This window comes from Squalius cephalus (genome assembly GCF_949319135.1).
Source record: "Squalius cephalus genome assembly, chromosome: 11".
Taxonomy (NCBI): Eukaryota; Metazoa; Chordata; class Actinopteri; order Cypriniformes; family Leuciscidae; genus Squalius; species Squalius cephalus.
In genome coordinates, this window is record NC_137132.1 from 29,260,072 (window position 1) to 29,287,017 (window position 26,946).

The following is a 26,946-nucleotide window of genomic DNA, read 5'->3' on the forward strand; positions in this document are numbered from 1 at the left end:
AGTACTGTCAAAATTCACGTCTCTTTGAAAAGCGCATGCTCATATCAATCACAAAACTGTCCATATGAGCATTATGAGTCTTTATGAGTCGGAGTTGCAGTAATTGAGGAAAGCCATCATGCCTTGGGCCACAGAGCACATCTCCACTGAGTCTAAGGCATCCATCCTACTGTGGTTCAGGCTGTAGTTGAGGTCGGTTCTTCTAGTACGGATATTGCTTTTGTTTCTTCCCTGCGAAACAAGCGAGCCAAGTGCACAGCAACATGGCGGAGGCGGCGCCCGCCCCGGTGCAGTAATATGCCCAGCCGATCTGACAAGAGCCTGAAGACAAGACGAGACAAAGAGTGTGGGCATTAGTGAACTTCTGAAAACTTCAAATGACAAAGAATGAAGGGATCATATGTGTGATGGATGATGTTTATTAAGAAATGGTGTGTGACAAAGATTTTTCTTTACTTAATGTAGCTTATGGAAAAGTATGGTACAAAGTTGTAAAATTTGGCACACTGATTCAGAGATTGTTAATATCCCCTAAAGTCTCTCAAACCTTATAGCATTTACAGTTTTAAGTATAATATAATATTTTTAATTTTAATTTTAAATGTAGCTAAATTTTTTGTGATTTAGTTTTGTGTTTTTGTAAGTTTTATTTGTTTGTTTGTTTTATATGTCTATATGTTTTTAATAAAGCCAATAATCATTTGCAAATGGCAGTCCATGACATCACACATAGAGCACTCATGAGTATAAAGGCGGCAGTGGCTCAGTGGTTCATGTAGGTTGTCTACAAACCAAAAGGTTGGTGGTTTAATCCCCGGTTCCACCTGACCAAGTGTCGAGGTGTCCATGAGCAAGACACCTAACCCCAGCTGCTCCCGACAAGCTGGATGGCGCCTTGCATGGCTGACACCGCCGTCGGTGTGTGAGTGAATGGGTGAATGTGAGGCTATGTAAAGCACTTTGGTGGCCATAGGTCTGTGAAAGCGCTATATAAATGCAGTCCATTTACCATATAAAAGGGCGCCTGAGTTACACTTCATCAGCTTTTTTTGTCTTCAGGAGCCGCTTGTTTGCATGCGCGTGTAAGATAAGAGCTGGTTGGATCGTTCGAGGAAGCTGGACATGCTCTTTATGTTGCATTTGCGGTAAGAAGCTCTGTTCTTGCTTGATTTTCTCCAAAGGGATAAAAATCTAGCATTTGCACAGAGCGCGTTCGGCGTTTGAGAAAGTTGGAGGAACTCATGTCAATGCATTCTCAGTAAGGCTCTGTTATTGCTTGATTCTCTCTAGAGAGATTAGAAACTAGTGTTTGCATGGAGTGCGTTCAGCTCTCGAAGATGTTGGAGGAACTCATGTCGATGCATTCTCAGTAAAGGCTCTGTTATTGCTTGATTTTCTCTAGAGAGATAAGAAACTAGTGTTTGCACGGAGCGCGTTCGGCTCTCGAGGGAGTTGGGAGTTGGGTGAAGGCTCTGTTATTGCTTGATTTTCTCTAGAGAGATAAGAATTAGGGTTGTGCCAATGGACAATGGCTGACGACATCACGATGGAGAGCCACCATCATGATGCCACGCCCCCCACCCTGTCAGGACTAGCCCAGTCTCACAGCAGTTTGTGAAATCGTCACGTAATTTAATCTATTGATTTGTGTACACGGACACGTTTATCTGTTGTTTTTCGTGATGGTCAGCACGATTCCGTAGCATTAAGAACGACTACGGTAGCGAGTAGTATGACAGGGCCGAAAATCCAGGTTGGGGTGGTGGATGGGTCAAACAACACAGGACTTTCACCCAGGAGACCGGGGATCGTGTCCTGCGTGTCATGTTTCCTAAACCCAACCGTCCCATTCTTTTTTCCTAAACCCAACCGTCCCGTTGTTCTTTTTCTAAACCCAACCGTCCCGTTGTTCTTTTCCTAAACCCAACCGTCCCGCTCTTCTTTTCCTAAACCCAACCGTCCCGTTGTTGTCCCGCGTGTAATGGAAACGTAAGCCATCCACAACCTTTTCCTTAACTTAAGGGGCCGTGTTCATTTCACGGAATTCTTCCGTGGGCCCATCACGGAATTTTCGGCGATTCTTGCAAAGCTGTATACATCTTCTCTGTTGCACCCCGATGGGCAGAAAGAATCGTGCTACTTTTTTCCCCGCTTACGTGCAACCTATTGGAAAGCCCGAATGAGTAATTAGTTGGGTTATTAAAATAACGAAATTATAGTTTTTAAGTAGAAAAAAATATTTATGTAAAGAGATATAGTAAAATAAAAAGTGTGTCTGTGGTGTTCTTTTGGCGCGCCTAAGAAAGACGTCTCCGATGGATTTTCCCCTAAAATCGGACAGGAGGACTTCTAGGACTGACTCACGGGGTAACCCATGCATGACTCCCTCTTGAGGGATGAGAGTCGAGCATCTGCACCTCGCGGGACCACCGAGGATGGTAAGGATCAATCATTGGGATTGTAGACGGAGCATAGGGAGGAGACTGACGGTAGTTTTTCCTTTTGGGCTTCTCCTGGTATGTTTTTTTCATTTCGTTTGAGGATGCTGCTCGGTGGCTGATTTCAACCTGCCAGATTTAATGTGACAGTCTTATTCTGAGGAATTAGATGCAGAGAGAGTTGAGGCATGTTTTATTAATAATCCGCCTCCTCCCCTGTAACTGAATGTGTTCACTGTGATGAGCCGTGGTGAGGGAGCTCCCCTCTCACTTGAGTTTTTTCTTGTGGGATGAAAGTCAAGTGTTTGCACCTCACGGTTCGGGCCCCATGTCTGCTGAAGCAGCACGTCAGCCTTGATTGTGGGGTCATAGATGGGCAAAGTAGAGGTGGATGTTATCAAATAAATCTCCTCTGCTTACCGCCATGGGGCTCATGGAAATGCATATGTGGAGGCAAGACAGGCCTTTGAAATCCAGTGGGACCTAGTATCCCCTGTGGCTTCCTTGGGGTTCAGAGCATAGGTGATGAGAGTTATTGGGAAAACTCCATTATGTCCTGCTCTCATTTGCCTCCCTTTCCCGAGTAAAGGGTAAGGATGTACGCTACCCCTTGGATGAGTGGCAATACCGAAGGGAGGTGCTAATTACTGAGGTTTTTACCACCTTGCATGGTCACTTTAGTAGGCTGCTCAAGTACCCCTTAGGGTAGAGCTAAGTGAATGGAACTATAATGGGAAATTCACAAAAGTCCCTCTGTTTCGCTTACCTCCCTCCCCAACTGTTGTTGGGTCTGGAAGAAGGGATATATGCTCCCCTTTGGTGGAGTGCTTATATAGGTATGATCAGTGTTACAAACCAATGAGTAGAGGTGGATAACTAATGGTGTCCCCCCTTATCATTGTAGCAGTAGTTCTATAGTTTAACCATTAACTATAGTGAGTCCTGGAGAAGTGCCTTTACTCAAGTAAGGGTATGAGCTATTCTCCCCTAATTACTCTAGGGTCGTTAAAATTTAAACTGAACAAAATTATAAACGCAACACTTTTGTTTTTGCCCCCATTTTTCATGAGCTGAACTCAAAGATCTAAGAGTTTTTCTATGTCCACAAAAGGCCTATTTCTCTCAAATATGTCTAAATCTGTGTTAGTGAGCACTTCTCCTTTGCCGAGATAATCCATCCACCTCACAGGTGTGGCATATCAAGATGCTGATTAGACAGCGTGATTATTGCACAGGTGTGCCTTAGGCTGGCCACAATAAAAGGCTACTCTAAAATGTGCAGTTTTACTGTATTGTAAAAAAAAAAAAAGAAAAAGGTTGTTGATTGTGGCCTCTTCAATGGCTGTGCAAAGTTGCTGGATATTGGCAGGACCTGGAACATGCTGTCGTATACGCCGATCCAGTGCATCCCAAACACATTCCTTCATGCTGACTGCAGGAATGTCCACCAGAGCTGTTGCCTGTGAATTGAATGCTCATTTCTCTTCCATAAGCCATCTCCAAAGGCGTTTCAGATAATTTGGCAGTACATCCAACCGGCCTCACAACCGCAGACCACAAGTAACCACACCAGCCCAGGACCTCCACATCCAGCATCTTCATCTCCAAGATCGTCTGAGACAGCCACCCGGACAGCTGCTGCAACAATCGGTTTGCATTACCAAAGACATTCTGCACAAACTGTCAGAAACCATCTCAGGGAAGCTCATCTGCATGCTCATCGTCCTCATCGGGGTCTCGACCTGACTGCAGTTCATCGTCGTAACCGACTTCAGTGGGCAAATGCTCACATTCGATGGTGTCTGGCCCTTTGGAGAGGTGTTCTCTTCATGGATGAATCCCGGTTTTCACTGTACAGGGCAGATGGCAGACAGCGTGTATGGCATCGTGTGGGTGAGCAGTTTGCTGATGTCAACGTTGTGGATCGAGTGGCCCATGGTGGGGTTATGGTATGGGCAGGCGTATGTTATGGACAACGAACACAGGTGCATTTTATTGATGGCATTTTGAATGCACAGAGATACCGTGACGAGATCCTAAGGCCCATTGTTGTGCCATTCATCCACGACCATCACGGCCCCATGTTGCAAGGATCTGTACACAATTCCTGGAAGCTGAAAACATCCCAGTTCTTGCATGGCCAGCATTTCTCACCGGACAGGTCACCCATTGAGCATGTTTGGGATGCTCTGGATCAGCGTATACGACAGCGTGTTCCAGGTCCTGCAAATATCCAGCAACTTCACACAGCCATTGAAAGGTGTGGACCAACATTTCACAGGCCACAATCAACAACCTGATCAACTCTATGCGAAGGAGATGTGTTGCACTGCGTGAGGCAAAAGGTGGTCACACCAGATACTGACTGGCTTTTGGAGAAGTGCTCACTAACACAGATTTAGACAGATTTGTGAACAATATTTGAGAGAAATAGGCCTTTTGTGTACATAGAAAAAGTATTAGATCTTTGAGTTCAGCTCATGAAAAATGGGGGCAAAAACAAAAGTGTTGCGTTTATAATTTTGTTCAGTGTAGTTGATCCTCCCCTGTGGTAGGCTGCTCCCTAAGAGCATTTTCAAATACTGGTCAGGTATGCTTGACACAGCTGAGGCTATGTTGAGTATTTCCTGTTCTGTTCTGCTCTTGAGGCCATATAGGGCTGAGGCCTGTCCTGCAAGGGAGAGAGGAAATTGTAACAGCCAGGACATCCCTTGCTGTTGAGCATAGTAGCTTTCCTAGTGGGGATCTTTCCTAATATGTTGGCCTTCCTAATAAGGTGACAAAATCAATCAAAAACCACAGATAATCAGAACAGACAGGTTACTAAAACAATCTTTGTCATAGAATACACTTGTTTGTTCACAGTTTGAACGTTCTTTTCAAGATCTGAGGTCTGAGATCTGAATTATCCATTGATTATCCATTGTTGCTTTTCGTACAGCTACAAAGCTGGGAGCACAATTCAAAGTCGCATTATATGCTTTTAACATTAAATAAAGCACATAAACAATACCTGAGATTACCATTGCCATACTTTTTGTTGATGTTCCAGTCGCAAAAAAATAAAATACAAACTAAAAAATTCTAAACCGTTTCTCTCAGATAAAAGTTGATGATGTGTAACTCAGGCGCCCTTTTATACTCGGGTGACGTCATGGACTGCTATCTGTCCATCTGTATCATCCAATGATAATTGACTTTTTCCAATTGACACTGGTCTTGTGATTGCGTTCCCCATAGCATCAATGCAAGACACAGCGTCTTGTTCCCCTTCTCAGGGAACTGGGTTACATACGCAACCTAAGACATTTTAGTTTTTAGTTTTCATTTAGTTTATGTTAGTACTTTAACAACTTAATCTAAAGGATATGAGAAATGTTGCCTTGGCAACTAACTGAAATAAATACTGAAACACTTTTTTAAAATATTTTATTTCAAGTAATGAAAATGTTTTTTGTTTTTTTTATGGTTTTAGTTTTACTTTTAGTCTAGTACAAAAATGCCAAATTCATGCCAAAGTCAAATGAACATAGCTTCTAAAATCAGTGAAGTGTTGAATATTTTATTAGTACAAATGAAGCTGCTAATTAAAGGCAGAAAAACAGTGGAATCATAATGATGATTAATTACATAAAACTGGAGAGTGCCATGCAGTTATTTGCATTTATATAAGTTCAAGGGCATTCACGCTAAACATAGCATCAGACCGATGGGAATAAAACAGACTACGGCTGCTTAGTGGATCAGCAGGCAATTCAAATTACAAAATGAACAGAAACGACCATTCTATAACTTAAAAGAAAGAAAGACAGAAAGCAAGACCCTGAGGCTCCCTACAGGTACATCAAAGGACCAAACCCTCTTGATGTCTCATTTAAAGCAACACTCATAGGGAGACATACAAAACTTCTGGGCCACATTTGTTTGTTCCCTCATTGCGGCAAATATTTCAAACAACTTTGATGCATTTGCCCTTTGCTTTCAAATCATGTGCTGCCTTTAAAATAGTAAAACTCCCCAGAGTGAGAGCAGACAACCTCAGGAAAGAAATATTCTCAATTCCTCCCAATTCGTTTGAGCCAGATGTTACACTATAATGCAGCTTCTTACTTTGAAATCATGCAGCCCTTTTCACTCTAAATAGCTGTTGCAATAGCAACTCGATATTGTTTTTTTTATAATGAAAAATATACCTTCTGACAAACAGCCGAGGTCTGGGATTTTCCTAATGCAGACACAGTCTGTCATTTGTATTATGGGCGCTGAATGCTAAACAAGCTCTCTCTACAAGTCTGAGTACTTGAATCAACGGTCATTTGCATTCTATCCTTTTCATGTTGCCAGTCTCATGGTGACTCATAGTTTGTTGCAACATTTAGTGTTGTTTGTTAATGCAAGAATTGCTCTAACTATCGGTCATACTTTGAACGTGAATGATGCCTCAAAAATATGTGGCTTGTTGAAGAGAGCTGTGCTGTTACTGTTTAAAGCAATTGAATGCACAATTTTAATCTGATGAATGATAAAACAGGCAGCAAATTTATGAGTGAACTATACCTTGTGAAAAAGAATTGCACTTAATCGTATTTAATGTGCACTTGTAGTGTACTTCAAATGAATTATTATTTTAGTAAAAAAAAATGATTTTAAGTATATATTTAAAAATATATATTATTAATTAAATAAAAGGCCACTTATGTGTACTTTAAGAGAGCACACTTCCGTGGCTGTTCCTTAACACTCTTAAGTCCACTTTTAAAAAGTGCACTTTGTAATAATTTCAAATTTTGTCAAAAGTCAAAAAATCTAAAGTTTTACTTTAAAATACACTTATTTTAATGTGTTGAACATACTACAGCACATGCAAAGTACTTGATTAATAACTTAAAGTACACATTAGCCATGTATCAAAGGCAATAGAAGTAATTAAAGAAAAAAAAGAACTCTAAAGTTCAGCTAATTGCATTTAATATAAATGTAATACATTTATATTTTATTGCAAATAGTATGCAGTTAACAACATTACATTTAGTCTGCACTTATTTACATACTTTACCATATATATTTAAGTACTTTTTAATAGTATGCTAAAGTGTACCTCTTTTTTACAAAGGATCTCTAAAGCAAGGTCAATTGTTGGACAAAGTGCATTAATAGTTCAATGCTATCACTGTGTAAATAATGCAGATGTTTGAAGATGTATATAAAGTTCAGAGTGAAGGTGACATGAGTACGTACCAAGCTGAAACTGATCTGAGCTGTTGTTACACGTCTGTCGGACCTCCTCACTGTCCCACCCGAGAGGATACAGAGCACAGCCTGACCCGATGAGCAGACCTGAGGAAACAGACACAAAAAGACATGAATGACGTTACTCATGTCATGTATAACAGACTATACGCATGCACACAATCATTAGTGGCGTTTGCTAAGCATAAGATTTGCTAAGGTTTTTCAAAGTTTTAAACTTTAACTACACAGTTTGTGCTACATGACACCTCAAATCAAGTGACCTGTGCTATTCATTTTCTAAGTGATCGGACTATAAAAAGTAAGCCTAAAAGTAAGCCTAAAAGTAAGCTGCCACCTAGAACTACCCCGAACACCTAAACAAGCAGTTAACTAATGTTTACTAATGGGACCTTGTAAATTGTCATCAAATATTCTAATAAATATTATAATTTTTACTGTGCAGAAGGGAAGAGGCTGATGTATTTGCAGCAATTTATTGATGGATCCAAACAAACAAAGAAAATCCAAACAGGGAAGACGATATTCCAAACTAGAACACACACTATAATTCAACGGGGACCAGAAACGCAAAACATGTAAAGACAAAGACTGAAACATGAGGGTTTATATAGTCTGGGTAACACGGGAACTAAAAACAAAAAGTGAACACAGGAAACAATGGAAACAGAAAATACACTTTAAAATAAAAGTCCAAAACAAACCCAAAAACTAGTGAACATGTTACAATAATAAAACAGAAACTGCCTTTAAACCAAAAATGAGGTTAGTAACATAATCAAAGGCTAGAACACATTTCACGATTTTTGCACCAATTTTTGACCCAATTTGCAGTCTAGATGAGTTGACAATAATTGCAGAAAATCTGCGACAGTTTGCAGATTTTTTTGCGGTAAGAGATTTTACAGAAAATCCCATAATGTATGATGGGCGATTGGGCACAGACACCAATTTTTCAGCTTCAGACTATGATTCCAATCATTCGGAGGATATCAAAACAAGTTTGATATTTTGAGCCGATAGTGAATGAAGCGTCGCAGTGTTGGGGAAAGTTACTTTTTAAAAAGTAACATGTTACAGTGTTAATGTGTTTGTGTTATTCCCTAGAAAAGCAACTAAATGTGGTACTTAGTTACTTTTTTGTTGAAAGTAATGTGTTGTTACTTTTTGTGTTACTTTTTCTCACCTGGGCTGGGATTGCTTGTTTGTTTTTTAACAACAAAAAAACAAAAGTTTTATTTTTGGGAATTGTAAAGGCCCTTTCACACCAAAAGTGAACTGAATAAGCCTCAGGCTGAAGGAAATGCAAATTCACTCCAGTACAGTAGAGGGCGCTGCTCTCACAAACCTTTCAGCTGCTGCTGTTCTGGACTGGAGAAGAATTGGATGCAGAAGAAAGTTCAACACTCTTACTTTAGCAATAAAAACAAAAACATGAAACACAAATGTGATGTTTATCTGAAGTCATTTTTGCTTATTTGTATGGTTGAACTGGATCATCAAAGGTCTAGCAAAGACACTAGAACTACAATAATCATCATGTTCACACACAGCGCACACAACACCTCTCCACTTACTCCCGATTTCTCTCAACATGAGGACATGAGAGCTGTCAGTGGATAAAAGGGAAAACAAAGTAACTTCCCAGCAAGCAATAGCCGTCATTTCACCATCTTGTTAACTATAGACCCGATATAGTCCGGCTATGAGTAACCCACTTCTAGCCAAAATAACCTTAAATTTGGTTACATGTCGTTTTAGCCAAAATAACATGTGAGATGTATGATATTCCATCATGTAAGCAAAGTAAACAGTGATTACAAGGTGTTTGGTTTCATTTCTTCACTCATTTAATTTCTTTGTTATCTAATTGATGACTAGTCTATTCTTGGACAATGGTTTAGATTCATTTTGATGTTTTAATTAATTAGCTTAAATTTTCACTGACAGCCCAAATTATGCCTTGTTTTAGCCTATAGACGTCTTGGCTGTGTTTGGACGGCTGTTATATGTCTTTTAAACGCAAAAGTGCTTGCTGGGTTGTGTTACTTATTTGAAAAAAGTAACTCAGATTTTTAGCGCAATTTTCCATCGGACAAATTGCGATTGTTAACTCATGATTTCTGTTCTGTCTGTGCGCACCAATCTTGCACTTCTATCTACTCCTCAACCAGACCACCTAGAGACTTCGGGTTTTCGGCATTATGTTAAGGAAGGTCTAATCTCAAAAACTCACAAAAAAAAATCCAGGACAAGATTTACTATCTCTTAGTGTTGTGATCCCATGAGGTGAGAAAATTGCGCTAAAACACTCACTGAGTTTGTATTACTTGTTTGTTGTAAATTTAAAAGTAATGCATTACATTACTAGTTACTTAAAAAGTAATCTGATTACATTACTCGCATTACTTGCGATCCGTTACACTAACACTGATGCATCGCTACTAAAACTGTCCTCCATCTACTAGTTTTGCAATAAAATAAAATACAATATGCCAATACAATAAAATAACAAAAGTAAATGAACAGAACACATGTAACAAATTAGCCTCAGTATTTGACCTTTGTTATGTTCAGCACGATTTGAACATCTGATAGTGTTTAGTAGCCTGGCAAGCCAGACCTACAGTACATCAAGATGTTAGGTCTGGCAACTCACCATAGACACGGCTCAATCCGAGGGGCGGGATAAACGGCTGTCTTTCAAATTCCCTCTGCACGCAATAGGACAGCGCTTCAACCAACCAGAGCGTTTTCCTAACAGCGGAGCTAGTTGATAGATTCAACTTTTGAATCTGGCCGGCAAAACTACGAACACATCTTCCTTTTTTAAGAATGATTTAAGTGCCGTTCTTTGCTCTTTTCTCTAAGAAAAACTTAACTCCAAGTCCTCCAGAGTCGCGGCCAAAGCCGATTCGAAAGACTGTTATCCAGCAGCAGCAACTCTTCTTTGTTTTCAAGTAGTAGGGAACCGTCGCAACTCTGTCATCATTATGTTAAGCCCGCCCCGCCTACTCTATAAACGATGTGATTGGCCTGACCCAATTTAGGTTTTTACAGCTCCGAAAGTCAACGGAGAGTTGCTAGACTACCCTGGCTGCAAAATAAATTTTGCTGCCGCTAGGGTGCGTCTAGATTTCTAGTGTTTAGTGTATGATACCCAGTTTTTCTCTGTAATCATTTACAAAGTCGGCAAGTGTATGATCCCTGGTGTTTTAAAATTCTGTTCAGATTTTAAAATATATGTAGTGTATTCCAGCCTTTAGTGACAAAATAAATAAATAAATTATCCTACAAGTATCACACCAAAAATGGACTGGGATCAGTTGAATCCCTGCTGAAACTAGCGGGCCGAGGCCTGGTCCCCAGTGCCACAGGAAGATCTCTGAAATTTCATGAGCCGGGGTCTTGACACAGAGTCCCCCTGAGCTCTGTCTCTGGATAGATACCGGCCCGCAGGTCTTCTGCTAAGGGGCTTTTCTATCACATTAGCTTAATCCTTTTCAATTCGCCCCTCACATGCCTATCAGTTTTAGTGGGGCAAGAGAGAGAGAGAGAGAGAAAGAGAGAGAGAGAGAGAGAGAGAGAGAGAGAGAGAGAGAGAGAGAGAGAGAGAGAGAGAGAGAGAGAGCACTTTGAGGCGCGATGATTAACCCAAGTCACACTGCACACACACTTACTGCGGTGGGCTGAGATAAAAGACATGCATCTATACGCTGTTATACACAGTTTGAGCGAGGTGAGAGATGTCCTTACACACACACACACACACACAAACACAAGCACACCGATAATCAAATTCTCTGTGCTGCTCATTTTTAATATGTGTACAGACGTTGAGATATTAATCAGGACTTGAGAGAGGAATTCATAAAAGCCCACCGGAATGTATATTAAGATATCATCACAATGTGCTTTGCCATTTGGAGGTGCAAATTATTAATGTCTCATTAATGCCTGTGTTTTTTTTTTAAAGGCAGGCTCTAAATGAAACTATTTCACACCCTCAAAAATGCAGAACTGTACAGTTGCAAGATAAAGATGACAGCGTCTCATACTCTTGATTTAATCTCAAAGCAGTTTTATATGGCTCGCAATGCCTTTGTAGATGTAGAAGACCTTCTGATGCACAATATTTTTATAGCTAAACTAAAAAATATAGCTTATACTTTTGATGACTGATACATCAAATCATGCAACTTGAGAATAATGATAAAAATGGCAATACAAAATATAGGGATCAAAAGCCAGTGTTTTAGTATAATTGACATACTAATATAGTTTCAATTTTTCATATTTTATAGGAATGTTTATTTTATTTTATATGTCTGTATAGTTTTTATTAATTTTACTTTTAATTTTATCTTTAGTTATTAGTCATTTTAGTACCAGTTAAACTAAATGAAAAATGAGAAGTGTTGACTTGGCAACTAGCTGAAGGTTTTTTTAATGCTTTATTTTTATTTTTAACTAAATGTTTTTGATATTTACACCTGTTCACATCATGCTCTTCTGTGTCAAACAGATACAGTTGCTTCATAATATTATCATATTTGTATTAATATATACAAAAACATTTTTTTTTATTTTTATATTGTATTTCAATGACCAATAAAGCTTTGGTTATGTGGCTATGCAAGCTTACAAACAACTAGTGAAACAGAAGATTTTATAGTCTTTTCTTCACTATTGTGACAATGTGAAACTGTCACAATCAAACGGCTTCTCAAACATGAACAGATGCAGGGCGGGACTTGATTTTGTCCGTTGAGAACTGATTAGATGGTTGTGGTTTGCTATTGGAGGATCTCATGTGAGTGACAGGTTGCCCCGCCCTCGCGCCAGTAAACACGTCATCAGAGAAAAGAAGAGAGAAGAGAGAGGGGAAGTTATTTTGATTAAAGATTGTAATGATGTGAAAGAAACTAATGATGTGCACAGATAAATAATTTATAATAAATACTGCAATATTTCATTAAAAAATAAGAAGTGCCTTTGATTTCACAGTAAGTTTAAGAACAAATTATGCAACCAAACTACAAACTAACTAGTAGCGAACATAGGTTTGATTCCAGGGAATGCAGGAAATAATAAAATGTATACCTTGAATGGAATTCATTTTTTTTTTTTAGGATAACAATTTTCTGCCAAATATGTAACTGTAACCCTGTCCTCAAGAACACTGAGACTTGGGCTTGTGTTCAGTACATGCCACATAACCACTCAGTCCACATTAGTAACCACCAACAATAGCCTATAGCATGAGTTTGACATTGGAAAGCACCACTTAAATTTCAGTGCATGAAAAAATCTCCTTTAATAAGTGTCCATCATGCAAAATCATCCAAAAGAAAGTCAAGCTTGTAGATTTTACATTTACTGCCACTAAAACTTTTAGCGCAGCTATTTTAAAAGTTTGCATTTATATAATCTTCGCTGCAGCAGAGGCACAAATGTGTTTGCCAGCAGCCCATGTTGTGACGCTAATGTATTCCTGCTGAATATTAAACAAAATCATAAATTCTCTTTCAAGTCGTCAGTAATGTCAAGAGATAAAGAGGCGTGTAATCAGCTTGAAATGCCCCGCAGCACTCAAAAGTAAAAACAAAAGGGGTACAGCCTCCACCGTCCTAAAAAATTAAAGGAATGCTTGGATGCTAAAGGAATGCTAAAGGAATGATTTTTTTTTTAGGTCTTCATTAATCATAAAGTGGGTTTTGTCCTCATTTTAGCACTGAGAGACATATATAACACTAATACAGCTAATTAGCATAGTCATAAAATGGTGTTTCTGTTATCCATCCTTCATTTTATTTTTATTTATTAGCAGCATAAAACGTATTTGAGGTTAAAAAGTGAGGGGAAAAGATCCAATTATTATATTCCGATTTATTCTGTTTATTCATGGGAAAAAATTAAATAAATCAGTTTTATGAAACAGAAGGTAAAGGAAAACAGGAAGTGCAGAACAACAAAAGACTGTTCTTCTCGCCCTATTCCTCAGCTGTTGCAGGATGACAAGGAGAAACGGAGAAAAGGTTTCATTGCCTGTTGATCAAAGTTTTGCTCCTGTCTTTTATCTTTTCATTTTCTTCCCTTTGTTCGTGCACTTCAGTCATGCAATCAGTCAGGAATTGTCTTCCATTGCATTGCAAAAATGTTAATGATGCATATTACTTATTGATTCAAACGAGAACGTGTGACAAATAATGATGGTGTTCCTGTGTGAACTCTCCACGGGAGCTGGAAGTGAGGCAACGTGGCTAATCATCTCAAGATCTGAGGTGGGAAACCACAAGAAAAGAATAAGTCTAACTAAAACAGCAGGTTTATTTTGTATCTGGTAACTGACGTCCATTGCATAAGAATGTGCATGAACTTAAAGGGGTATACTTAACCGCTGGCAAAAAGGGATTTAAAAAAAACGTGGCAAATTTAAAAAAAATCTGTCCTACCTGACAGAGAAAAGGCTGTTGTCTTCCCTTTTGCCAAACAGGTAGGAAAACTTCAATACCCATAATGCACTGGGCACGTTGTCGTACAAGGCCACTCCCACCAGTCTGCTATGGATACACTTACCAGACTCAAATACTGCCTTGCTTTAGTTGGAAATACTTCTTAGCAAACTTTTAGTCATAATGGTGTCGACTTGTGTTGTTCCAGATGCAATGAATTTCTTTCTTCGTCTGAACACAAAAGAAGATATTTTGAAGAATGTCGGAAACCAAACAGTTGATGGAACCCATTGACTTCCATAGTATTTTTTTTTTCTACTATGGAAATCAATGGGGTACATCAACTGTTTGGTTTCAGACATTCTTCAAAATATCTTCTTTTGTGTTCAGCAGAAGAATGAAATTTGTACAGGTTTGAAACAACTTAAATTTGAGTAAATGATGACAGAATTTAAATTTTTATGTGAACTATTCCTTTAATGAAAACATAGCAGGTGGCTGCTTTTAAAAATGCTGTTGTTTAAAACAAGCCAAGATGCAATACTATGTAAATTCTGTCCACAATGAAAGTGAAAATGCAACACTATCACAGCCAATCAGAACATGGACCAATGAAAGGAGGACGGGGCTACCCACCATGACACCTCAGAAACAGGCCCGTTCGGAAATCCCCTGTCACTTTTCTAACTAAAATTAAAGAATTGTATGGAAGAAATTACTTATTGTTTGTCGCTTTATTGTGTATATTGGCTAAGACGAGCTGAGTTTGGAGTCTTGATCTCAAGGCTTTGGTCTAAAAACCTCTGGACTCTTCAGTCTATGTATATTGGTCTGGTATTATTATTGGTATTGGTCTGGATCCTGGATGATCAATTCTTGATTCCAACTCAGTTTCAAGTCACCTGTTAAGCAACCAGCAGGACAGTTGATCGAAATTAAAATAACTATACAAACAGTCTCCCCTCAAGGCATGTGTTAAAAGTAGCGCCGACCACATGCAGTCTGTCATTTTTCATCTTCATTTGATTGGATTTCATTAAGTGTTTTTTTTTTTCCACAAGTTTAATCCTATCCTCCACACTTCCTATATGTGGGTTATTGAAAGACTGAGATGGGTAGAGGAGGGACAGAGGGTGGGTGGAGATTACCAAGAATGGAAACAGTAACTTTATTGATGTGCCAAGAAACCACAGGGAAGAGGAGGAGGATCTGAGCGCCAGCAATCAGAAGCTCTTGTTCACGAGCCTCCGAAGTTGCTCTCGAAAAAACTGGGCTATGATGTGTCTTGTCTTTCTGTTTCATCAAATTTTGTGACCTCTTTACGTCTGTTTTTCGACTTCAATGACAGGCGCGAACGAAAGCCCTGCGAGTGCATTGATGATTCACCTCACGTCAGTGTCCCAGATGTGCCTGCAATTACTTGTTTGAGGTGAAAAGCGGTGCGTTCTAAACCAGCGTAAATGTGCTGTAATGAATTCCATCAATTTCAGAGAGGTTTTGACATGCAACAAGAGGTGCTTTGGTTTTTAGATGCATGGGAATGAAAATTAGTTACTTTATGGAAATCTACAGCTCTGTTTCAGGGAATGATGTTGCTGATTGCAGGTGCGGAGGTGTAAAACACTTGTTACACTTTATTGTGCACTTGTACCAATGAACAATCTCTCCATGTCTGGCTTCCTACCGTGACAGAATGTCTTTTTAGGCAAGGCAAGGCAAGGCAAGTTTATTTATATAGCACATTTCATACACAATGGCAATTCAAAGTGCTTTACATAGAAGAAATTAAAATAATAAAAGAAATAGGAATAATTAAAACAGTTTAGAAAAATAAAATAAAATACAGTACAAACAGTCGGACGAACATTGGCACAGTGCTCATTCAGTAAATGCACAGCTAAACAGAAGTGTTTTGAGTCTGGATTTGAATGTGACTACTGTAGGAGCACGTCTGATCTCCTCTGGAAGCTGGTTCCAGCTGCGGCTGGCATAATAGCTAAAAGCGGACTCGCCATGCTTAGAGTGAACCCTTGGTATTTCTAGCTGATATGATCCTGATCTGAGTGATCTGTTGGGTTTATATTCAGTAAGCATATCTGCAATGTATTGAGGTCCTAGGCCATTGAATGATTTATATACCAGTAATAATACTTTAAAATCAATCCTAAATTTAACTGGGAGCCAGTGTAAAGACCTGAGGACTGGTGTGATGTGTTCATATTTTTTGGTTCTGCTCAGAATCCTGGCGGCAGCGTTCTGTATGAGCTGCAACTGTCTTATGGTCTTTTTGGGAAGGCCAGTGAGGAGTCCATTACAATAATCCACCCTGCTGGTGATGAAAGCATGAACAAGTTTCTCTAAGTCTTGTCTGGAAACAAAGCATCTAATTCTTGCAATATTTTTCAGATGATAGTATGCTGATTTAGTTATTGCTTTGACATGACTACTGAAACTAAGGTCTGACTCTAGTGTCACACCAAGATTCCTGACTTGATTTTTAGTTGTTTGACCAGAGTGAAGGCATGCGTTCACCTTGAGAACTTCATCTTTGTTTCCAAACGCAATGACTTCAGTTTTGTGTTTGTTTAACTGAAGAAAGTTTTGGCACATCCAACTGTTGACTTCATCAATGCATTGGCACAGGGAGTCAATGGGGCTGTAATCGTTAGGCGATAGGGCTAAGTAGATCTGTGTGTCGTCTGCATAGCTGTGGTAAGCAATTTGGTTCTTTCTCATTATTTGGCTCATTGGGAGCATATACAGGTTGAACAGGAGTGGTGCAAGAATTGAGCCTTGAGGTACTCCGCATGTCATGGATGTCCACTCAGACTTATGGTCACCTATACTCACATAATAACCTCTCCCATCTAAGTATGACCTGAACCATTTTAGGACTATCCCAGAAAGCCCCACCCAGTTTTCCAGCCTGTCAAGAAGTATGTTATGATCGACAGTGTCAAATGCAGCACTGAGGTCGAGTAGTACCAGCACTGATAATTTGCCTGAATCAGTATTTAAGCGAATATCGTTTATTATCTTTATGAGCGCTGTCTCTGTGCTGTGGTGCGGTCGGAAACCAGATTGAAAATTGTCAAAGTATCCATTCGAGCATAAGAATTTGTTCAGCTGATTGAAGACAACTTTTTCAATGATCTTGCCTATGAAAGGAAGATTTGAGATCGGTCTATAGTTGCTTAATATGGTCTTATCCAGATTGCTCTTTTTCAGGAGGGGCTTGACAACTGCAGTTTTCAGGGAGTATGGAAAACTCCCAGAGCGAAGTGAGACATTTACCACTTCTAGGAGATCTGCTTCTAAACTGTTTAACACACTTTTGAAAAATGATGTGGGAAGTGTGTCAAGAGCGCATGTTGATGTTTTAAGGTGCTGTACAGTTTCTTCCAGAATTTTGCCATCAATTTCTTTGAAATCAGACATAGTAACTACTTTCTCAGGTGGTTTGATCTGACTGACCCCAGAGCAACTCAAGGATGTGCTGATCACCTTTCTGATATTACTGATTTTCTCAGAGAAGAACGAAGCAAACTCACTACACTTGTTCACTGAGAGCATTTCACTGGGAATCTGGCTTGGAGGGTTTGTCAGTCTCTCTACAGTAGCAAAAAGAGTGCGTGTGTTGTTTAAATAACTGTTTATAATATTTGAGAAGAAAGTCTGTCTAGCTTTGCCTAGTTCCATATTGAAAGCATGAAGGCTGTCTTTGTAGATGTTATAATGGACTACAAGTTTAGTCTTCCGCCACATGCGCTCTGCTTTTCTGCATTGTCTTTTCATATTTTGCACTGCTGTTGAGTTTCTCCAAGGTGCTTTTTGTCTGCCACTCTTCTTCCTGACTTTAACAGGAGCAATATCATCAATTATACCTTTAACTTTTGAGTTAAAAGAATCAAGGAGAAAATCAACAGAGTCAGCAGATATACTTGGTGTTAAGGATATAGCCTTCATAAATAGTACACTGGTGTTCTCATTTAAGCATCTCTTCTTGACAGACACAGATTTAGCTTCAGTGGCAGGAGAGATCAATATATCAAAGAAAATACAGAAATGATCAGACAGTGCTACATCCTTAATAACAATTAATGAAATGTTTAGACCCTTACTGATAAGTAAATCTAGAGTGTGTCCACGATTGTGTGTGGGTCCATGTACATGCTGAGTCAGATCAAAAGTTTTTAAAACAGTTTTGATTTCTTTTGCCATATTGTTTTCTGCATTATCTATGTGAATGTTAAAATCTCCTGCAATGGCAAAACAGTCAAACTCTGAGGTAATTGCTGATAACAGTTCTGTAAAGTCCTCAGCAAAGGCTGGAGAGTATTTTGGAGGCCTGTAAATAATGATAAGTAAAATGCGTGGAGCACCTTTCAACACAATACCCAGATATTCGAAAGAAGGGTAATTCCCAAATGATATTTGCTTACATTGATAGATATCTTTAAAAAGAGCAGCTAGACCCCCACCTCTCTTAACAGCTCTGCAGACACTCATAAAAGTAAAGTTCGGAGGGGCTGCTTCATTGAGGACTGTTGCACTGCAGCTGTCTTCTAGCCAGATTTCATTTAGAAGCATAAAATCCAGGTTGTTTGTGGTTATTAAATCGTTGACTAGAAGTGATTTATTTTTAAGTGAACAAATGTTTAAAAGTGCTAACTTAACAGTCTTACTTTTTGTCCCCACATCAATCTTACTTTGACGTGTAATAGGCACCAGATTAGTTAGGTTTACTGCACGGCTATTGAAGGCCTTAGACTTTCTATCTTGTAATATAACAGCAATAGAGAAAGATACAGGCACACTGGGTTCCCGCTTGTTCTGTAAACATTTGAGAAAGTTACTGTTATCAGAGCGGGGACCCAAAACACATCACTGAGAGCTGGTATCAGTTGTTTTTAGTTCACCTCGAGCAGATGGAGGAGGGTGTGGGCCCTGGCGTTGTGGCAGAGGCCGAAGAGCTCTCACAGGAGGGGGAGGGCGAGCTGGGCCCGCAGGCTTTGGTGGTAATGGTGCCTGTCGTTTTTTGGTTGGTATCTGGGGGCTTGCAGCAAAAGAGTGGGATAGTCTGGTTCCAGCATACACCAGTTCTTCCATTTTCTGTGAGAAACACAGTAGTGGCGATGCTGGAGAGAGGGATAGCGTATCTGGTGAAAGGGGCTGTTGCTCTGGTGTTATATGAGGTTGTGATATGCTGTCCTGGCTTCCCTGGCTGTTTTCCAGGAAGTCGTCCTTGGGTGCTGAATCTTCAAGCAGTTCTGATATGTCTCTCTGTGGGCAGGGCTCAGCTGAGATTGTGTCCGTGAGCAGAGGTTGTTGTGGCGGAGTGGTGTTATCATTGTCCTTGTGTGATATGTCAACCGCATGTCCATTTTGCTGCTGAAGTGAAGTCCCGTGGTCATTCATACTGTGTTCATGTGTGTGTGTGCCGTTCAGATTTAGTGGATTGGCACAAACTGCAGAAGGATGATTGAGGGAGAAGTAGAAATTGTCCTTTAACACTCTTGAACCAAGTTTGTTTGGGTGATGGCCATCCCGATGAAAAAGTTGTCTCTGACTCCAGAAAAGATTGAAATTGTCAATGAAGTTTACTCCTTTTATATTGCAGGTTTTTTGCAGCCATGTATTTAGCCCAAGCAACCGTGAAAACCTGTTTGTTCCTCTTGCTGGGAGTGGTCCACTGATGAATGTTTGAACTTTCAGTCTTTTAAGTGTTTCAAAAAGTTCATTGAAATCCTTCTTAAGGAGTTCTGACTGCTCTTTATGAATATCATTCTTCCCCACATGTATGATGAGTCGATTTGCAGTCTTATGTTTCATCAGAATGTTCTGAAGTTCCCTGTTTACATCAGAAGTTGTTGCTTGTGGAAGGCAGCATGTAGTTGTATCCCTGCCGCTAATGTTTCTGATTATGGAGTCCCCCACTATCAGAGTCCTGGGCTCGGCTGCGCTCTGAGCTGAGTGCCGCTGTCTGCTCGACCTTGAGCGCCAGTTAGCATCAGTGTTAGCTACTGGCCCATTCAGTCTGTGTTCGATCATATTCATTACATTTGGGGATTCCTCATTTACATTCATTAGTACTTCAAATCTGTTCTCTAGATGTATAGGCGGTGGTAGAAGACCAATGTTTGCAATCCTTGTCAGAGCTGTATCTGGGGTAGAGGATGCTACTGCGGCAATATGTGATGCTTGTGACAATCTGATGTCTCGAGTGCCTTTGGGTCTAGCTCCCTGTTTGTGCCATCGATTAGTAAGTCGATCGGCTTGTTTCTCTACCTGTCGAGGAGCACTAGTTTCATGGGACTCACCGGTATGCTGAGGGTGTCCATGACGAAGCTCTGTTGTGTGCTCCGTCTGGTTTGGTGGTCCCGTAAGTAACTTTGTTTCGAGAACTGCAATCCTTTGTAAAAGTCTGTGGCAGTTAGTGCAGCAAGTAGATTCTTGAACCTGAAGAGGCATTTTCTCTCTTATCCGTATGAATGTAGGCAGTTGTGTTTTCCTTTCCCGGAATGTAAGCTGGTCGGGTAAAAGAATTCTGCGTTTTTGTAGTAATCCAAACTTTGTTGTCTGAGCACTGTGCTGTTTGCTGAAGTTAAAATTAGATGATAAAAGGAAATAAAATATAAAATATAGGAGATAAAATGTAAAAGCGATAGAGCAAAGCGCGGAGCAGTAAGCAAGAGCGTCCGAACAGTAGCTGAGCAGGAAGTGAACTGTTTTAGTTTTATGATATTGCATTACAGAAGCAGAACATTGAGGAATAACAAAATTTCCAAAAATAACTAATAACTTTTGAATAAATGTGTCTTAATAGATTCCTTGGGTTATGCCGAAAACATAGATACCAATTTTGCCATAGTCAGCCAAACTTCCTGTCCGCCATCTTTATTTTCATTCAATACCTACCTTTTCTAACTCCTCCTAGACCGTTTGTCTGATTTTCACAAAAATCTAATCGTATCATCTCTAGACCATGCCGACTAAAAGTTATGGATTTCGTGTTGATGGACGAAACCTTTTTCATATACGGCAGCAGTAAAGTTGAGGTATGATGTCAAAATGACTATTCAGGCTTTATCTCTGATTTGTTATTATGATTATTCAGCCATTTGCCAAAAAACCTCTTAAAATGTCTTTATTTGCTCCTTGCTGCAGTTGGTCTGACACTCCCTGGCATGTTGGCATGTCGTATTGGCCCCGATAATTGCTGCTTGCAGCTATATTTAGGGGCCAAGCACTGAAAGTGCGTATAGGTACCTATTCAAATCGCTTGCGTTCTTATTAGGGGCCAAGCACTGAAAGTGCATATAGACACCTATTGAAATTGTTGGCGTTCTTATTATTATTGTTCCGTTTCCTCTTCTTCTTCAGCTATGGGAGTCTATGGCAGCCCATAGAACCGCTTGCGGGAAAGTTATGAAATTTGGCACACATCATTTAAAACAAGAGCCAGAGCAAATTCTTTACATTGTATCAACATTTTTATATTCAGAAACAAAAATCAGGTATTAGTAACAGTAGTAGCGCTGGCTAAAGACGCTTTGGTGGACATACTGCCTTATAGCGAGATGTTGGCCAGCCAATATTGGCATGTATCAGTGAAACAAGCTGGCATGGCAACCAGTAGATTGGGATTGTTGACAAACAGGTGGATGTGGGTGAGATGATATGAAAAAGACTTCTGCAATAGGTGTCCACCCATGTGTCAAGGGTCAAGACTAACAATCCCTCACTATGCATCCCAAATCTATGACAATCTCTCACCTTCTATTAAGATCAGACGCCTACATTTGAGAAGACATCGATCGCTGAGAGTGTAAAACCAGTCCATTACAGGCTGCCATTAGTGTTGTCCATTAAAGAAGCATTCAATATCCGCCTCTGAGTGGGTCATAATGAGCCTGCAGTTAATGCGTGTGCACGCTCTGTGATTATCTCTCTAAGTGCCATTCATTCAGTCTGGCCTGAAAGCAAGCCACCCTGCCCCTTACATGCCTACAAGTAATTCAATATTAAATCACATGATCATAATACCAAACAGCGGGGTTTCATGTTTTAAGAGGAAATGTGAAAAGCACACACCCTAGTAGACTAGTTGCCATATTGGTTGAACTTAGAGGTGAGCGGTATACTTGTGGAAATCTGTCAGTTGATGGAATTTTTTTGATTGGTTTAACTTAATTACCGTAATAACTTATAATCTTGATTAACTGTGCATTTATATATAGTAATCATAATGCAGTTGCAAAGAAATAATTGTAACAGGAAAGAAAAATAAAATCAAAAACTCGACTTAAATTAGACTTGAAATAGATTTAACTTTAATTAGACTTGACTAGAGTTACAATAGACTTGACTTAAATTAGACTTGTTTTGAATTAGACTTGACTGGATTAAAAACAGACTTGACTTAAGTTAGACGTGACTGGTTTTAAAATAGAAATGACGACTTAAATTAGACATGACTTAAAATAGATATGACGACTTAAATTAGACATGACTTAAAATAGAAATGACGACTTAAATTGGGTATGATTTAAAATAGACTTAACTTAAATGAGACATGACTTAAAATAGACTTAACTTAAATTACACATGACTTGACTTAAAATCAACATGACTTCAAACTAGACACTACTTAAAATAGACTTGACTTAAAATAGACATGCTCTTAAATAGACTTGACTCAAATTAGACATGACTTAAAATAGACCTAAATTAGACATGACTTGACTCAAATTAGACATGACTTAAAATAGACCTAAATTAGACATGACTTGACTTAAATTAGACATGACTTAAAATAGACCTAAATTAGACATGACTTGACTTAAATTAGACATGACTTAAAATAGACCTAAATTAGACATGACTTGAGGTAAGTTACACAACCTTAAATAAATAGACTTGGAAATGTGTATATTGGGATCAAAACTGTGTCCAGCATAAATGGGAACTCCAATACTTTTATTTTTTAAAAGCAATGGAGCAAAGGATGTACTTGATGAGGGTGGTTGACAAAAGCCAAGGATGATGATTTTGAATCATAATGACCACAATGTAATAATATTATATCTAAAATATATATATATTTTTTAATTATCATTTGTTTCACGCTTTGCTCACTATATAGTAAAAGTCCAATATTACCATAGGTGTTATTTCATAGTTCCAATAATGACTTTAATATAAATCTAAAGTGAAGAATTCACTTTTAACTAGTACAGCCTACACACCCAGTTAGCACAGAAAGCTCTCGGATGGAAAGCAACGAAAAGCAGCCGAATGCAGTGTGAGACATCATTTGCCCATAAATGCATTAGGGAGTTTTTATTCTCATGGTATTTTATGAGTTCATGCATTTAAATTGTGTGTCATTTCCATCAGTGAACACAAATAATTTTCCACATTCACACACAGTAACTTTCACTCACAAATGCCTTGGCTGGCTGACGGTTTTTTAAAGGCCTGCAGTGGTTACATGCATGACTGGGTCACATTTTGTTCAGAGACTCTTTTAGACAAATAATTCCATAATCTATATTTATGAAACGAAACCTAAGCACTCGTTTCTAAATGTTTCTGGGATGCCAACATGACTGAATGTTTGCCTTCACGCCGTACAGCAAAAATCATGCAGGTTTATGAAAAGTTGGCCTATGTTTATCCACATAATAAAGGTTGAAAGGTGAGTTCTTAATCCAGTCATCAGAGGTTTACGTTCTCTGCTGAAATCCTCTTTGGAGTGAGAACAAGGCTTTTTCTTTCATCTGTCTGCCAGTGCTCTGTCTCGGGATCACTTGTACCTTTTGTCATCCTTTCCTAGTCCTCTTCAATGGCGCCTCAGGAATTCTGCGCCCCTGCTCTCTGGCCCACACAATACCATTCATGTTTAGCATTCAAAAGGGCAGAAAGGAGAGGGCAGGGCGAAAAGAAATAAGCCCAGTTGAGTTTTAGGGAGCGAGCAGAATGGGAGCCGTGAATAGGTCACGTCGGAGCCGCTTTTAAAGGGCTGCTGTCAGAGGCTTTGAAAGAACGAGGAGTGCTGTGAAAAACGGCCCACCGAGGGATGAGGGCATCGAGGCGACTGTCGAGGTGAATGAACCGCCAGGACGGGACCTGCCTCTCCCTCAGACACTTTCACAGGGGACGAAGACTGATGGAAGGAGAACAGAATGGCCGAATGGAGAAGAAACAGGAGAAAAGAATACAAGAGGAAGTACAAGGACCAACTGACACATTTAGATGAATGTGAAAAAACCAACAGAAGCCAAAGTAGCTACACAAAATAAGGCATCTGAATTATATATATATATATTTAAAATAATATACATAATATTACTCTCTAATATTTACTTTTTGTTATAGATTAGACAATTATATATTATTAATAGGGCTGTCATTTTATTGTTTTAAATTGTGTGATTAAAGAAAATAATTATATTATAAAGAATTGTGCCGCTTGACTTTTACATTAATTTGTCAATAAGAAATTATCCTATAGCATAACAAGACTGCAGGCCAGTGATATGCTGTTAAATGATATGGGAATAATATAAAAATGTAATGAATTTATTACTAATCTAATTAGTTTCTATGAATAATTTAGATATTTAATTTGTTATTAGTGTTATTTTAGTATTATTGAGATATTATTAATGTTTTGAAGTAGTTTTTATTTTGTTCTGCTTTCATTTTAAGTTTAGTCACATATTTAGTCATTTTGTTGTGTATTTTGTCACTTATTTAAAAAAAAAACATGTTTATATAGTTTTTATTCATTTTTATTTCAATTTTTGTTTTAATAATTAGTTAAGTTAAACTAAATGAAAAATATAAAATATTTAAGCATGAAGAATCTATGAATATTGATTAAAGATAAATAAATGATAGTATGAATAATAAATAATAAAATAAATATGAATCTACATATTATGTAATAATACTATAAATCATTTTTCTCTGTAAATCATTTATATTATATATAATTTATAATAATACAATATAATTTATATCTTATAAATAATTTATATAATTTATTATTAATGATTGTTAATATAGTGTGTATATATATATATATATATATATATATATATATATATATATATATATATATATTAAAGATAAATAAATTATAGTATGAATAATAAATAATAAAATAAAGATGAATCTTAAAATTCTGTATCAAAATTTATAAGGAAAGACCAGTACTTTGTTTAGGCTTGGTTTGTAATGAATTCCAAACCTGCACACATATATTCAAACGCACATAACTATAGAACCAATTCTTAATGCGCATGTGAGCGCCATCAGCGTTTATCAGAGGTTTGCATTTAAAGTCTGTGTAGAGAGAATGGTGTCGTCTTAGCGGCCCCTAATTTAATAACAAATGATCGTTGCGACAGAAGTGAATCAATCAAAACTAACTTTAGCTGGAAAATAACTTTATTAAAGAACCGCTATAAAGCCAAAACAATCTCTGTTACCTTAAATTATACGCTTATCTCTGTAAAGCTGCTTTGAAACAATCTACATTGTTAAAAGCGCTATATAAATGAAGATGACTTGACTTGACTTTTTTCACAGTTATTAAAAATATATATGAAAAAATATACGTAAGCGTGTTGAATCGCAAATGGCTATTTCTGAGGTATATTGATGTCGTTCAAATGAAGTATTGTGGCCGCCAACCCTTTAAAGCTGTCGGAGAAGTTTTATCTCAGGTTACCGCACCCCAGATATTGAGATCTTATTCATACCTTCAAACTATATTATCTTTCATTTTGCAATATTTCAAGTAACCATTATGCCTTCTTTATTTTTAAGGTCCCTTAAAACACATCAGACAAAAGTCTTGTGTAATGTGAATATCCTTAGACTATTAAAATCGTATTTTCCCAGAGTTTGTCAGGTTTGTTGTGATATGACTTTCTTTATTGCAGGTGCTTTGATATTCCCCCGCTGTTCCTGTAACATTTCATCTTCTTTTACAGTCCAAAAACTATCAGCATAGTTGTTGGAGTCGCTTTATGCTACAGTGAGTTTATCATTAGAGAAAAGCTTTCCCATAATCCTGTGAGACAGCACTATGGATTCTTCTAGGGTCACTGAAAGGGATTGGAGTGGGAGGGGACGAGAATGGGGGTGGGCAACTTCGGTGGGAAAGCTTGGATCTGGAGTGCAGTAAGTGGAGGCTTGAGCGATTACGTGTTGAAGACCGGATAGTTAAAACTCTTATACCATTAGATGGCTGAACTTGAGAGCATCAGATGTATATGTTATAATTCTGATTATATCTTCTGTGTGAAGCAGTCTGGGAATGTAGCGCTGGCTTTAGGGCATTAGAGGGAGAGTCAAAGGTCAAATCCCTATAAATAAGCCATTGTTTTTCATTAGTGTCATCTTCATCAGTTCACACATACGAGAGAAGATCTGCTGTATGAGAGAGAGTGAGATGGCTGGCAGCCCATGAGAATTGCTCTGAGGAACTACAAGGTCAGGTCAGACTGCATTAATCTCAGCAGGCGCTGACCCAATGAAGACAGAGGTCAAAGCATGCTAATGAACATGACTAGATCTATTTAAAGAAGCAGATCAGCCAAAAAAATCTTCATTTATTTACATATGAAATTTACGACATTATTTTTCAGTACATATGATTTGCATACACAATACTGATAGGTTCTTAACTCAATCTGCTTGCGATCACATCATTCTCTATAGGGCACAGCTGATTGGTCCCTGCTGTATCAGTAGCCAATGAGCTCGCTGCTCAACCTTCACATACTTGG

General features: G+C 38.6%; 1 protein-coding gene across 2 annotated transcripts in view; it reads right to left on the bottom strand.

The window, feature by feature from the left end:
* LOC307167019 (LHFPL tetraspan subfamily member 6 protein) overlaps nt 1-26,946 on the bottom strand; it is an 88,146-nt gene that overhangs the window by 259 nt on the left and 60,941 nt on the right. Inside the window, exons 3-4 of one of the 2 annotated variants that reach the window (XM_079885890.1) lie at nt 7,677-7,775; nt 1-321 (exon numbers count right to left, since the gene is read on the bottom strand). The exon at nt 1-321 is cut by the window's left edge and continues 259 nt beyond it. In XM_079885890.1, the coding sequence (XP_079742016.1) occupies nt 203-321; nt 7,677-7,775 (218 nt within the window). In that variant the 3' untranslated portion in view covers nt 1-202. Of the gene's footprint in view, nt 322-4,581; nt 5,110-7,676; nt 7,776-26,946 lie in introns of those variants that run through there. The other variant, XM_079885889.1, reaches the window with a different exon arrangement.